At 40.8% G+C, this 16050-nt stretch overlaps 2 protein-coding genes across 2 annotated transcripts in view; one reads left to right on the top strand and one right to left on the bottom strand.

Moving 5' to 3' along the window:
* Window positions 1-16050, top strand: part of LOC120557287 (potassium voltage-gated channel subfamily D member 3-like) — a 139945-nt gene that overhangs the window by 4325 nt on the left and 119570 nt on the right. The window lies entirely within an intron of this gene.
* On the bottom strand, window positions 1850-12803 carry LOC120557289 (protein Wnt-2b-A-like). The gene is made up of 5 exons (XM_039797467.1): window positions 12163-12803; window positions 8958-9178; window positions 7841-8118; window positions 5672-5936; window positions 1850-2410 (listed from the first exon to the last, which is right to left on the bottom strand). Exons 1-5 carry the CDS (start codon window positions 12339-12341, stop codon window positions 2181-2183), a joined length of 1173 nt encoding a protein of 390 aa, XP_039653401.1. The 5' UTR covers window positions 12342-12803; the 3' UTR covers window positions 1850-2180.

The following is a 16050-nucleotide window of genomic DNA, read 5'->3' as shown; positions in this document are numbered from 1 at the left end:
TTCGAATCCGACCTGCTGCCCTGTGCTGCGTGTCATCCCCCATCTCTCTCCCCCTTTCATGTCTATCCACTGTCATTATCCAATAAAGGGAAAAGCCCCCAAAAAATAATCTTTAAAGTAAATGTGTCTCACAATCAGTGATCCATAACTTTTAAAAGCTAACAGGATGTAGGGACGTTTTTTTTTTTTTTTTTTAACAAAATTAAAATAAAAAAAGTTGCATCTGATAAAGGTTTGAAAGATAAAAAAAAAAAAAACATAGCATTCTGGAGTTAACTGTCTTAACACTTAACAACTATGACCAAGAGAATCTGGCAGTAGGTAAATCTTGGCAAACAACAAAGGCTGCAGGCATGATGGCTAACCGGGTGTTCAGATCAAAAACAGCTGCTTTGGTGGGGGCACGTTGTTTATGGTACTGATGATATGAGATGGTCATAATAGTAAATCCATGAGTTTGAAGAATTTATCAGGCACCGAGTCATTGCACAGCAGTTTGTAATATTATGACACTGGATTTGACAACTTTGGAAATTCGTCACATCGAAAATCATTTGGTCGTCTTTTGACAGTCATCAGGTATACAGTAGAATTTCTGCATTCACGTTAAAGTAAGTCATCTCCATCAAATGTATGTACTCGATCGGCCTACACAGTGCCTTGTGTTGCTGCAATGGTTTTACGTTGTTTGCCGCAGTAGCCTAATTGAAATGTATGAGGGGGCTGTTTGTTTTTACGCAGTGCTGTTGTCTGTCTGAACACAGCCTAAGGACAATTGCTTTAGGCCGTCGGTGTGGTATTGAATCAAAACATGGGAAGCAAAAACAAAGAACCAGAGGTAGAAATGACATGACGTGGAATACTGTATGAGAAATCTAACCCTGTCAGACAATAGTCCAAGGTCCATATGACTGGGAACCTGCCAAAATTCAGCTTTGCCCGCGACTTTACATTAACTGAAAGTCCTTGCTTGTTCTCCTGTTTGCGGTTGCTTCCGGTTCACAGCGCGATTGTCTGATCTTATTCTAATAGAAACTAGTATGTTAGAGTTGCACTCATTAGCAGCAACTATCTTTTGTATTTGTTGCAGTAGCATACTTAATATCATTTTAAATGATACAATGTCAGGGTTTTTGCAATATTACATTTTTCTTTCTTTATGTCTCGGTCTCTTCAGGCTAAATATTACTGCTATTATGATCATCAGTATGAGAAGTATGTCATGTTCTCACACAGTCTTTGCATACTGTAAAACAATCAGGCATTACTACATATCTCTGCTTCAAACAAGGGCAGTTTTTCCACTTCCGGCGGGCCGCAAGGCCAACGGGAAACTCGGCCTGGCCTGAAAAAACTTCAAGTCAGTTGAAACGTTGTCGGGAGCCTACCGGTGACAAACAGGCGCAGTAGAATTTTTGGGTTTTTAGCTGAGCTGAACCGGAGAATATTTGGTTAAAACAGATCGGTGATGCTGTTTTGTCCCTATTGTTCTCTGTGAAGTTTGCTGGAGGGGTGTAATGTAGCACTTTATGTGGAGTGAGCACTGCGCCAGACTCTGTTTAAAAAATAGCCTTTTAAATGCTACATTGCTTGTAATGAAATAACAGGAGTAACAGGCGAACCAGCTTTAAAAGTGACATATTTTCTTTTTAAATAAGTGCTGTGCGGTGGATCTAATTCATGCCGATGTGAAGAATGGTTAATGTGAATTTCGAAAAGTTACTAAACAAAAACTAAACTAAAACTAGTAATAAATATTTAAAGAAACTTTAAAGTGTTAAATTGAGAATAGAATTTGGTGTGGTGGTAGAACCCCCCCCCCCACCAACCCACCCAGACTAAAGCAGTCAACCTAGGGGAAACACTGAAGGGTGTATTTACAACAGAATAAAACAACATTCAGCCATTTTGTATCAAAGATTCAAAGTTTGTCTTAAAAAAAAGCTCAACAAATTGTTCTCAGAAACACTTATTAAAGCAGCACGATCAGTAACTGGGCCTAATTTCCAGTTTAGCATCAATGTCTGTGAAGTCTCTGCTTCCGGAAGTGTCAAAGGATCAAAAATAAGCCAGAGGTATTACAGTTAAGAGATCCCATTTATATATCCCATAACAAAATGCAGTCATTAGCACGCAGGTTATTGAGTCAGTGGTGACTTGTGATTGGTCAGGTCTCCGTGTTAGGTTATGTCCAGCCAATCGGGTCGCTTGTGAGGCTTGCAGGTGTGAACATCCACCAAGTCTTCACAGTCTTTGCATTCCACAGCGCAGCACCACTTGAACTTGCACTCGCACTTGGTGACATGTTTGACACGCATGGTATCGTAGCCCCGCCCACAGCACATGACCTCACAGCCGTCCGTGCCTCTGGAGGACTTGTTGCACACTCTGCCTGCTGTGCCCAAGGAGCCTGTAAAGAAATGTCAAAATCATAGTTATTTTCAAGCATAATGAAAAGTAAGATTTAGTTCACAGCAATGTTGTTGTATACCCCCTGCCCTTTATTAACACACCATGAAATATACAACATTTTTGAGTCGGAAAGAAAAATATGCTACATCTGAAAGTGAATGTTTGGTATTTTTGTTTAGTTTTTTCATTAATTAAGGGGTGGGATTAAATAAAGGTATACTGCTTCCCACTCCTTTTCGGATATGTCAAAACAAAATAGTATTAGTTATATCTCTGTTTTCTAATTTGTGTAATATTATTATTTTCTGTATAACTTTTTCTGTTTTCTTTTACAAGTTCAAAATAAATTTCAATCAAATCATCTACATAAATCTACTTCTCCAATAGCCTCGACCATATATTCATTATATATACCTAAAATAGAAGTATTTTAAACTAAATAAAGCGCTGTAACGTGAACAGTCTACAGTGCCATAGAACGATAAAATCCGAGCAGCAGTTGCTGGTTGTATTTAGCCGCTACGGAGCGGCAGTTGTTTAGCCGCCAATAGTTGACTGTGAGCCGGCTACAGGCACCGCCAGATGACGGCCCTTTCAGGGGCCATGGTAGTTGAGTTAAGCCAGAAAAAGTTAGCGTCATGCAGTGATGACAGTTAAGTTTAGGCACCAAAACGACTAGTTAAGTTTAGGAAAAAGATCGGATTTGGATTAAAACACACCAGGGGAATGAACGAGCGTTTCCTGGGTGAAAGTATTTTGTTTTCGCCGCATAGTGAACTCCGCTCTCTGGCTTGAAAGTGCTGTGTTTTATGTTGACATAATGTGCTATTACATTTTGAGTTTATTTTCCATTGGATATTGAAGTGCATAAGTGTTTTGGCATGGCCGGCCGAGTGGCACTATATCCATGGTATTGGAAGGGTGGATTTAATTCTTGCATGTTTTCGTTTTGTTGTTTTGTTCTGCTTTCTTCACAAATCGCACCCTGGCTGCAACGCTCTGTAGAGCTGAGGGGGACAGGAGGGTTGGGTGATAGTTCTAACCATGTACCTTTCCTATTACAGTAACCAAATTAAGTCTTGAGTAACTCTTCTTCAGTGGTTGTTAGTCCTAGTCACATATCAGCTCAACTTAATTGCATTTTGGAAAACCTCCAGTTATTGACATACTGTAGAAATGCTAATATTGGCAGTTAACCACCAGAACACCAGTGAATATTTTGATGCCGAAAACTGAAACTCCAAACTCTTTGGCACGGTATTGGCTTACAGACGCTGACAGAATAGTCTCAGAGACCAACACAAAGGTGATGTACTCAAGTGTGAAATCTAAGCCTAAGATCAGATGCCATGTCTAATAACAGAGCATCCCTGGAGTAAAGAGAAAAGGATAAGAGGAGATATTCCCTTCAGGCTCTAGGGAGTGGAGCCTTATACTGACCAAAGGAAGGATTTGAAAAATAAGTCTGCATGTATCCTTAGGCTATGAATTCCTATACAATGGAGATTAGTGCCGAGGAGGGTCATAAGCTCCTTTTAAGATCACCTTTTAACAAGGAAAGACAGCCTTTCCTTTAGTGAACACACACCAAGCTAACAGCAGGGAGGAGTGGGAGAATCTCAAAGTACCATCATGTCCCCTGCACATATGCACTAGCCTACTACTTACCTAACCTATTAACAGTGAGCTAGTGAACTCCTTCACGCTCTATTGGAGGGGCTGGATTGGAGGAGAGAGACTGAGTTTAACAAGGTAAAGCAAACACTAGGAATTAAATGAGATGTTAAAGGTCAAACCATTGAACGTTAAGCTGTGAAAGAATGCAAGCCTTCAGTGGACGAGTCTCTTATTCTCATAGATTTTTTAAGTGACACAGGACCAACCACCTGTTTAACAATATACTCAATTGTAAATTTGGTGTTGCAATATTTTATATTAAAAATTATTTCATTATTTTACACCCACACTTCACCATGTACATTTACAGCCACTATTGTCTTAGTCTTTGGCCCTCATTAAGGAAAGAATGTACGACAGAAAACCAACGTAAAACCGGCGTATGCTCATTTCCACGCAAAGCTCGGCCTTTATCAATATGGATGTGAGCGGAGGCTACGATCAAATCTCACGTCAAGTTTAAACTTGTGTATGCACGTTTTCGAATCAGTGTAGACTTGCAGTGCAGCATATAATCAGTTTAACAGGAGAAGGAGAAGTCCTCAGTTGATCACTTATCGGCATCTGGCTCTTTTAGAAGACCGTAACGCGCCGGTACAACAGTGCACACGTACGCACATGGGCCACGGTCGAGCGCTCCATTGGATTGATTAAGGGCAGGTTGCACTGTCTTACACCAGCGGCGGGGACCCTATACACGGCAGAAAAAAGTCTGCAACATTGTTTTGGCCTGTGGGGTTCTCCACAACATTGCGCAGGAAAGCAGGGTGCCATAAATGTAGTCATGGAGCCAGGTGACCCGATGCCAACTCACGGTTGCCTGACTCTGACTCATGAAAAAAAAAAAAAAAAAAAGAGTAAAACGAGTAAAATAAAAGACACTGCGTAAACTCCGCTACTGTGTGTTTATTTAAATATAGGTACACCTATATGTAGGCCTAAGAGATTGCAATATAAGCCTGTAAATCACTATTCGGACTATAGCATACATATGTCAAGTATGTATAAATTAAATTAACTTCAGCTGGAGTCCGATTTACTACGGCAACACTGTTGACCGCATCAGTGATCTCTTTCCATTCTGCATTCTTTCTACAGCCTTTAATAACAGTTTTCAGGCTGCCAAAAAGTACACACGTTACTGCAAATGAACCTGAGATATCAGGGTTTCAATCTCCACTTCTGAAAAGTGCCGCTTCTTAGCCGGATTACGTCTCGCCATGTCGTAAATTGTAAGGGCGAGGCCTCAAAACCCAGAATACATTGGGGCGTGGTATTTAAATAACGACCGTTTCCAGCCGCTGCATTTATCAATGTACGACCATTCTTACGCTCTGATTGGTGTGATATGAACGTTTCATGAATCACACGTGAAGCCTGTTGTAAGATGATTTTTGCGCTCATATCTGTGCTGGTTTCTGTGTTGGGTTGATAAATGAGGGCCACCATGTCCCACTCTTTTATTCATGGTCATCTAAAGTATCAATACACATTTTTCACTCTTTGCAAGGAGCTCCTGATTTTTCCACTTTTTAAAAAGCATAATCATGCAAAAAAACTAATTCTTTATTCATTCACTCACCTGCTGAGCGGTCTGTGAGACAGTAATCTGGTGAGTTCTCGACATACACTAACTCATTCTTGGTGCTTCCCTGGAAGTCCTTGTCAGCAACCATAAAGCCCGTCCCGTCCTGGTTCATGGTCACCTCGATGGCTGTGTTGTACTTCTTGCGAAGGTAGTCTCCAGTTCGCCTGAAGTCTGACATCGCCAGCCAGCAGGTCCTCAGAGAACAGGAGCCACTGACCCCATGACACTTGCACTCCAGCTTCATAAAGCGCTTTACTGCCTAGAGCAGAGGTCAAAGGTGACAGGGTGTTAAGCCTATATGATGTAGCCTAGGTGTGATCAGCCCTGCTTCAATCTGACTGGAGTTTACTTTAAGGTGTGTTGCTCCAAAGCGTTTTTTGAAACAACCTGGCTTGTCTGTGTTGAGCCTAAAACTAAATCAACTGATGAAAGCAAATTCATAATATATGCTGTTGGGAGAGTTGATTCTTACTTTGTTGCCTGTTGCCAGGAGTGTTGTCTTTACCCAGAGGAATATTTTACTCTTCTTCTCTTAAAAGGGAAGTCGAGTCGTTAATTTATCACTTGAGATCATCGGTGGACTACATAAATAAAACGTTCTTTCATGGTATATTTAATTTTATATTGCAATATTGATATTAGAGCTGGGCAATATATCGATATTATATCGATATTGTGATGTGAGACTAGATATCGTCTTCGATTTTGGATATCGTGATATGGCATAAGTGGTGTCTTTTCCTGGTTTTAAAGGCTGCATTAAAGTAAAGTTTATATTATTTTCTGAACTTACCAGACTGTTGTAACTGTTCTATTATTTGCCTTTACCCACTTAGTCATTATATCCAGATTACTGATGATTATTTATCAAAAATCTCATTGTGTAAATATTTTGTGAAAGCACCAATAGTCAACACTACAATATCGTTGCAGTATCAGTATCGAGGTATTTGGTCAAAAATATCGTGATATTTGATTTTCTCCATATCGCCCAGCCCTAATTGATATTTATATATGTTGTGAAATAGTGAATTTTCTGGAAATTGTGATTGGAGTGCTAGTATTATTGATTAGTCACTCAAAATTTAAGTAGATTTTTGAGAAATTACATTTTTCATGGTTTTCTGAGGTTTTATAGACCACACGATTAATCAGTCAAGTGAGAAAATAATTGGGAAATGAATCGCTTATAAAAATGATCGATAGTTGCAGCCCTAATTGAGATATAGAACACAACCTGTTGGGAATGTCTGTTTTTGTCTAATCCAGTAAAACAAATGGTTAACAAATAAATGTTTATCACATTGATGCAAAACTCAAGGACAACTTACTAGCGTTTATATATAACGCAGTTCTCTAACTCCATCTGCTGAAAGCTCTGGAAAAAGCGAGTGAAATACAAGGCTATTTCCAAGATAAAAAATGCTGAAGTTTGATTTGCCATATTGCCTACTGTACAATAATAAAACATTCTAACGTTACTAATTAAACAAAGCACCATAGTAGATTAAACACCTCAGACGGACTAACGTTAACTACATTATTTAGTTAAATACATCTAAAGGTGCTTCGGTGGATTTTTAACCTTCGAAAGCCGACTGGACTTGCAACTGCGGTGGGGGGTCCTCTGGTAGGAATCCTAGTATTGTAGGCTAGCTAACGTTACTGTTATAGGTGATGCGACGCTGGTACTGCAAATGTGTGTGATGGATCCAAACAATAGTGTGACCAATCTCATTTGAAAAAAAGCTCTAATGCTTTAATTGCGGTTGTCAAGTTATACAAAATAACCTCAATTTATGTAAAAGAAATTGCGGTTAGACAATTATTTAATAATTGTTACAGGCCTAGTATAAATCAAACCTAAGTATTAAAGGGATGTCTAAAGGGGTATTTGATACAAACCGTATACAAAAATCTCACAGTATTCACACTGTCAATGAAGCAATCTTTTGCATACATCGCAGCGGCGTATGTGTGCTTACTGGGATGCCTACTTGAAGGAACATTTTCTGTAAATTATTGATAGTATCTATTCAATATAACGAGTTAAATTGTGGTAAAATGTGCTCTTGTCTCTTAGAGTAGGGCACAGGCTCATACAGTAAATCTAGAAATAAGTCTTAAATAAGTATCAACATTAAAATTAAAGCTGCTGCTCACCATCCGACCGCACCGGTTGTTGTGCAGGTTCATCAGCGCGCGAGCGTCTTTCACCATCCTCTCTCGAGCATCTACGAAGGCCTTGGCAAATTTTATGCCATAGTTGATGTTGTCACTGCATCCACCCCAGTCAAATTTGCCCTTGTCATCGCTAGCTTGCCCTCGCTTGTGGCCGTCACAGTTGCAGATCTTTAGCTCCCCCTGACTGCAGGCCCTGGTAATGGCGTAGACCACTCCTGCTGACGAGATGGCGTACACGAACGCTGCCTCACGGCTGCCTTGGGTGCACAGGGAAGAGAGGTGTTGCAATTAAGTTCTTCAGAAAATGTCTTGTTTACAATGGAACATTTTTGCAGATTTTCTTACGCCACTTTAAATTAGTATTGTAAAGTCGGAAACCACGCTTCAACTTTGGCTTTCTTTGGTAAGAATCAAGCTGTTCTTTTAGTGCCCGAGTTCACTGTGTTACTGCTCAGTAAAGCAGTCTTTCTTCAGTATATTCCAGACAGCATGAGCACAGAAATCAGTCCATTTATGGTGGATGGTCCAGACAGAGGTAGCAGCATGTGAGCTATAACATCACAGTCCAGCCGACTCTCCTTTCACCTTTTATTTTGCACAGATGGCAGCTTTCTCAGTCACTGGGCTGTGTTTTTCTTTCAGACCAGAGGAGATTTTGGGGGTTATTTGGTCTGGCTTTCCCACCCACCTCCTGTTCTCATTCCTGCTCACGCAATGAAGCAGAACACAGGCGATATGTCAAGGAGTAAAGCTTTGTCTGGCTGCCAGAAACATCTACCCAAATATTTACATCTCCTATTACTGTTTATACATCACCAGTGTGGATCTCCAGATCTGCTACTTGTTTTCGGAGAACATCCACTTTCCCAATCTTCCCTTATTCCAGAGAAGGTAAAAAAAATACACTTTCTCTTTCTGTTTGTATTCTAGAGCAAAGTTGATTTAATGACACCTATTAATTCTCTGCTTATCTGGTAACAGCATTGACATTTACGAGGATGATTAACTCGAGTGTCACTGATGTAAACAACCACTGTCACGCACGTACAAAGGAACCACACAGATAGAAATCCCAGTCACACATGTGCAGACTCACTTCGCAGCATCACCCTGCCAAACACAGTGTGGTCCCGGTCCAGCGTGCTGCAGTTCCAGCGGTGGTGTCTGAACTGGTGCTGGCACTCTTTGATCCACTCTTTGGCTCCCTCACCGATGGACTGCATCAGGTCCGGGTGCCGCTGGCACAGCTGCCGCTGCTTATTCACCAGGCCGGGAATGTTATCGCAGATCACCCGAGCACCCAGCGCTCCGATGTACCTGCAGACACAGTACTCGTCGTGATAAGTTAAAAGGGCACCCTACCAATTTTACACATGATGTTTATTTATTTAGCGTAACCTGTGTAATGTCGTACGGTGTATTGTCTTCTGTGGCTCTGGAGGAGCTGTGTCAAGTCTCATGATGATGTCATAATGATGTCATCAGGGTTATCTCCGCTTGCTCTTATGTGGCATTCACGCAGTGTCGGCAGAATGTGATTTGGGAGTGTTCATGCATTATTGCTAGATGATTACCCTTGCTGATAACTTTTTGTTCATGCCAATAAATAGCTTGAATTAGCTACATGTACTTTTGCTGTGTTGTGTATTTGTAGTGGTTCATTAACAAGTAAATCCAGGTATAAACAAACTGTGTATCTTATATTAAATGGCTGAATAAATTGTATTAGTATTAATATTTGATTTAAGTGTAACTGTCAGCGATGGTGGTTTTACAGCCATTTTGCCACTAGTCTGTTTACTTTTTTGGGGTCGTAAGTGGGAGATATTGAATCTGTAAAAAAAATCCTGATATCTTCAAATTGATTGGGACCAGTTCCTTGTCCCGACCAAGAAATAGTCCGGCCCATAACCCTCCTATCCCCAAACCCACTATAAAGCTTCAGTTTCACTTTTCTACACTTTGGTTTTTGTAGTAAACAAAAAAAATGTAATGCATTTATCTGGCACTTTTCTAGTCTTAACTAGTCTAACTTTAACTTAAACTAAAGTCTTAATGAGTACTCAGACGCTTTTACAGTACAGGTACCATTTACACACACATTCATACACTGTTGGCCGAGGCTGCCATACGGGATAATGAGATAAACGTTTATACACACATTAACACACCGACGGCACAGCATCAGGAGCAATTCGAGGTTCAGTGTCTTCTGATTGAGACAACCGCTCTACCACCTGAGCCACAGCCGCCCCATACAAGATGCAATGTGTTGGGAAGATCCAGAGATGATAGTAGGGCAGATTTTGTTATTTTTGGACAGAGCCAGGCTAGCTGGTTCCAGTCTTTATGCTAAGTTTGTTAGCCGGCTGCTGTTTGGAGCTTCATATTTATCATACAGATATAAGAGCCATATCGATCTTGTCATCAAACTCAATTCTCAGAAACTCAAACAAGAAAGCGAATAAATGTATTTCCCAAAATGTCAAACTTTTCCTTTTTATATCGAGTTTACCGATTGGACTCTCGGCTATACTAGCGTGTCTATTTTTCTTCACATCCATACCCCTACTTGAGACTCAGATATTCAGGAACGTCGAAGAGATTATTAAATTCCTCACGTTCAGTGAAAAACACCTCTTTCCCTGTGACAGGCCTTTGATTCCTGCTCTTTTCAGACATAATCCCTTTCTTTTGTAGCAACTCCTAAAAGGGCGGATCACATGCTGGTGGTATTGGACATGAGGAAAGTCATCTACAGTGCAAGTGACCACTCAGGCCTTTCCCTCCCTGCCTCACAGATCAACCATATGCAGACGCAGGCCCCCCACCCTCTCCTCCCTCCCTCCCTCTCTAAGCCTGCACGCTCCACTCTCCATCCGGATATCATTATAGTCCCTAATCGCAGCCACATTTGTGTCGCCTGGCCTCCGAGACAGAAACGGACGTAGCAGGCAGTTTCCACTCCTGTTATGGCTGTCCCAGTCCTGTTCTAACTGCTACTATCTGCCTGAGCAGTAAAGCAGAGCAGAAGCACTACTTGTGTTTATTGTGTGTCGTACATACTGGCTGTGCCAAAAGACCCCTGACTGTCTCCAAGAGGACACACACATAGAAATAGAGAGGGAATGGGTTCCTGTGCAGCAAGACACATGGAACTCATCTAAATTATTGCAGTAGTTAAAAATAGGCCCTAACAATGCAAAGCAGGATTAAATAAGTATTAATCATCTGGACGCAAAGCTTCCAAGCCTCTCCTGTTCTGTGTCTCTCTCTCTCTTTCTTTCTCTGAAATTTGTCAGTAATTGAATCCCAGGTTTTTTTTCACAATGTATTTGCATAAGAGAGCAATGGAATTACACAATGGAAAATAGGATAGAATATACGTTCTTACTTACTCTCTTGGGATATTACCATTCATAACATTATTTACAAAGGGTGCATTTTTTTAAATCTAAATCCATCTGTAAAGCCGCAGCTAATTGGTATGGGGTGCAGAGCCATAATTCAAAGATAAAGGAAGAAAACGTAGAATTAGATGTGCTTCAATGTGGTTGGTTAAATATAAAGTACACATCAAATACAATTTTCTGTAAGTGTGCCTTGACACATGAGAACAGCTGTTTCAGGTGGGTGGGATAAGGTGGAGAGGGTGGGGGGGGGGGGGTTTCCTCCTCTGAGCATTTAAAACCTCAAGAGAAATCATCAAGGGGCATTTATTCATGCACCAGCGCCTGCACCTGCCACTTGCTCTGGGCAAGATGGATGGATAGGGGTGATTCCCCCCAACACCATTAATCTTTATAAACACATGACACACATTGCTGTGCTGAATGTTTCACTTTGCATTGATGTTTTAATTATCATTATCTTTTACATCAGCAACAAAAATTCCCATGCAGAGATGAACTGAGATGAAAGTGTTCCAATTTGTACCTTATATTGGACTAGCCAAGTTGTAGGTTTGTTGGCAATAAATCAAGCGAATGGCTTTATCAAGATTAGATTTTTAGATCATGTTTGGCAAATAAGCAGAAGAAAGTTGGGTATCCCTTTTTTGCCTTTTTCACGGGTTAATTTTCCATCCTTATACCTGACATAGGAAAACTAAGAGCAAATGGTTAAATAGAGAGTTACATTTTGATTTTAGTTTTAGTCATGCATCAGAACCTTTTTCTACGCTTGCATTTATAACTTCACTTTGGCTCTTAGTTTTACGGATGTAACCTATATAGGCTATGCTATCGACTGTTATTAAAACTGATCTAAATGATCAGATCAGAAAATGCACTCTCACTCACCACCACGATGAATCCACTCTCGGTGTGAAAATGAGCAGGAGCAAAATAAAAATTAAGTATATTTTAGATATGGGTTTGGAGTGATGTTGGATTTTTGACCCATGTCTGATCCCCATAGCCCTGCTGCTGTCTGATAAGCGGCGAAATTTCATCAGACAAAACATGTTTCTTCCCTTCATGTGTTGGCAAAAGCTGCACAATCAGGTGTGAAAGTCCTTGACGATTGTCTGCCGTCCATCATCGGAGAACTTAAAGAGCTTCACAAGGAGGAAAAGTGCTTTTAAACTCCACCAGTTAATATTTAATAATGCCATACAGATTTCCTGTCAGTACATCCATAATCTTCATTGGCATCGGAGATTGTAATTAGTGCGTTGGCAGAATAAGTCCTCCGTTTTAGATGTATCTAAAAGCCCTTTATTAGCGATACATTCACCTTTTCTCCTCAGTTGTTGCGCGCCGAATTAAATATCACTACAGCTGCGGGTCGTAAAGCGCAGAATCCGATGCTGTAACCCAGTAGCGAAAGCAAGAAAACTCGCTTAAATCAGATACGAGTCGAGTGGAAGAACCGTTTCCGAGGATGGGACAGACATTGTGCGCACCTTTCCTCCTGTAGCCGGGAATGAAGATGCGCACTGCCGCGCTCCGCTGCGGTGCGTCAGCTGTCTGTGACCCCCCTCCCTCCACCCCCACCCCTTTGTCTGAAAATTACAAATAGCGGTATGTAGACCAACGGATTGCAGGAAAGGAGATGTATATATTTAGTTTGGAAAGTAGTCCCTGCCTGTGATATCTACTGATCCACATACGTGTTGCCACTTCAGAACAACCAGCCTCACCCAATGATATTCCTATAATATGTGCCTGCACTCACTTATCATGTCATCTTATATCTAATGGAATTGTGCAGTATTTACCTCGGGACTTGTTCACTGTGTTATGCCTCGGCATTTTGCACAGTTCAGTTTATTAATAGTTCTCTAAAATGACTCTTGACCAATAAGGACTGGGTTATAACCACACACTTAGTGTTTGGAAGTTGTGCAACTGAACCAAAAAGCCTCCTATGGCAACCATGTTAAATTAAAAAATGTATTCACCAAGATAATTAATAGTATTGATACAAATGAAAACACCAGACCAAACATGGGTGTTTCCAATGAATACAAATTAGACAGGTAGGTCATTTCCGATGTTTGTGTCATCAGTGTAGAGCAGACGTTTATTTGCTTGGAGAACTTCAGCTATGAGTGGTCAAGCTTTCATGCTTTGACACTTCATTAAACAGGAACTTAGTGTCTCCATAGAGATAGGTAATCCTTCCCAGGGGGCATTTTAGACCGTGTTTGATATGCCTGCTAGCCCAGTATAATTGGTCTCAATGCAATGCTCTTGCAGAATTAAACGGATTAAAACATTTTTGCTGTTGCGTGGAACCCTCTTAATTAGTGATGTCTAAGATTTTAACTGGTTCAAGAAACCCATTTAAAAGGCACTTTCACAATTGTAAAATATATACAGATTTCAGTTCAAAAATTAAACTTGTTTCCCGAGAAGTTGCCCAACTACATGTATAGTAGAAACAAGATGCAAAATTCAAGGATACCATTCATAGAGAGGGTGAAGACACAAGAGGCGAGTGTCCTGGAGAAGGGCAATCCAGATCCAAGATGTCTGGACTGAGGCCCCAACAGCCCAGAAGCTGGAAAAGTCTACTTCAAAGCTGAGAATCACATTGGACTGGAATATATAGTATAAGCAAATGTTTCTGCACAAAGCAAATATTTGACACAAAATACATATGTAATTTAAATTTCCTCCAGTTGTCATTGCGGATGAGAAAGGGCAGAGAAAATACTTTGGCCTTGTAATTCATTTGTGTCCCAAACCAGACTTTGGTCACTTGTCATTGGTTTATTCTTTATTTGGATCAACATTAGCTTCCAAAGTGTTCGCTAGTCTTCCTGGGTCCACACAGAAAGCGACAGTAATTAAAACAAATGATAATAAAATCACACTGTATCAATAAACAAAACAAGAGGTTTGAAGAGACAACTCCACATAGACGTAGCTTCTTACTTTTTGCATAGTGGTTGACTTTTGACATGGCTTATATCTGGCCTGGTTTCTACAAGTTTGGTATGGGGCCCAATTTAGTCCTTTTCCGAAATGATTAATAAGTTCTAAAAAGTTGCCTTCATGCCGTACAGGAAGACTCATGGTGGGAGAGTAAATATCTTCCTCCCTGCTGCAAGCACTTGAACCTCTCCTGTAATGCCTGTTTGTAGTTCAGCTCATATCAACAGTCCCGATCCAGAAACAGGTTTGTCTCATCGAGCCAATGTGGAAACATATGACCCACCTCAAGGACACTTCTGGCTTGTATCCCTGCAACTTTGTGCTGTGTGTGTCCAGCAGGTAGAGAAAGACAAGACAAGACGTTATGTGCACGCAGTATGTGAGAGTGTGAGGTCATTTTAATCAGTGCAAATCCAGGGGTGTTAGTTAGAGACCTATGTAAAGGTCAGTAACAATGTGGCTGCCTAAAAATACCACCGCACAGAATGCAATAGTGTGTTTGTGAATGCAAAATGTCATCTGTGGGATTTTCCAAATTACACATTTTCTTATAATGAAATAGTTTCCCCATTGTTTCCCCCCTAAACAACAAATAAATGCACACATATATGCGTACTTTACAATATATAGATTCAAGTTTGGTAGGCTTCAAACTTGTGTCCTTTCTGACATTCTCCCGTCTTATTCTATATCACACACATAGACAAACATGGACCAGCTGTTTGTCCTTCAGTTATGTCATATCTGGATTTGGATCCTCATTACATGTGACCCTGTCTTTCTTTACCCCAGGACAAGCTATGGATTTCGCAGTGACAACTCTATAACAAATTGCTTTACAGGGAGCAGGTGATGGTGGCGATAACACTTGTCATCCGGCCCTCCCTGTCCTTCTGTCTCGCTCCAGCTGTGGTCTTTAAGAGGCTCAGTGTGGGGGCCGGGGCTCCTATTCTAGGCCCATCTCATGGCCTGGGCTAATTTTGGACGGAGAAGAGCGGACGAAAGGGAGAAAAGAAAAAGAAAGCAAGAGGATAAGAACGAGATTGGACCACTACATGCCACAGCACATGCAGATGAGCGCTCAGATGACCGTGATTATGACATTATTGTGGGACCAGTGCAGTGACAGCAGCCATCACTGGTACAGACAAGAAAACGGAGGACATTTTGCTTTTGTGCAACAGGTCTGAAACGAGAAGATCGTAAATTTGTGGTACTCATGACAAGTTGCGTGCTCCCTCTCCTTGACCTCAGTTTTGTCATCTCATTCACACTACATTTCACTGCAGACATGACACCATGTCTCTTATTGTATGTCTGCTTATGTGCGCCACAGTCATAAAGTACAGCACTTACCAGATCCGCCCAGGAGGGACATGTGGCGGCTGCAGCAATCCTTTTTAAGTTCCAAGTTCATTTATTTATATATTTATAATATATTGTGCTTTATCACAAGCACGTCTCACACGACTCTACAGAGAAAAGATCCAACAAATCTACATCAGAACAAATTGCAACGACAGAAAATAATCATAAAAGTCCTCTCCAGGAAAAAAACAAGATTCGCCAACTTTCTGAGGTTGGACACTTAAAAAGAAATCTGCTGCTCTGAATTTTATTCTTAGGGGGAAAAAAAATTAAATTGCACCATTCTTGTCATGTGGAATCCTAGAAGATGAGAGCCAAGCTCCATTTTGGGGCCATGAAATTTAAATAAAAAGTTTTTAAAAAGGATTCATTTTCTGTCCACGTCATGCACCCCTAAGCCTGTATCCGAGTTTGAATAAATCAAACAAAGCCAAAAAA

Source organism: Perca fluviatilis, chromosome 4, assembly GCF_010015445.1.
Source record: "Perca fluviatilis chromosome 4, GENO_Pfluv_1.0, whole genome shotgun sequence".
Lineage (NCBI taxonomy): Eukaryota > Metazoa > Chordata > Actinopteri > Perciformes > Percidae > Perca > Perca fluviatilis.
The sequence above is the reverse complement of the archived record's forward strand: the minus strand, read 5'-3'. Positions and strand labels throughout refer to the sequence as shown.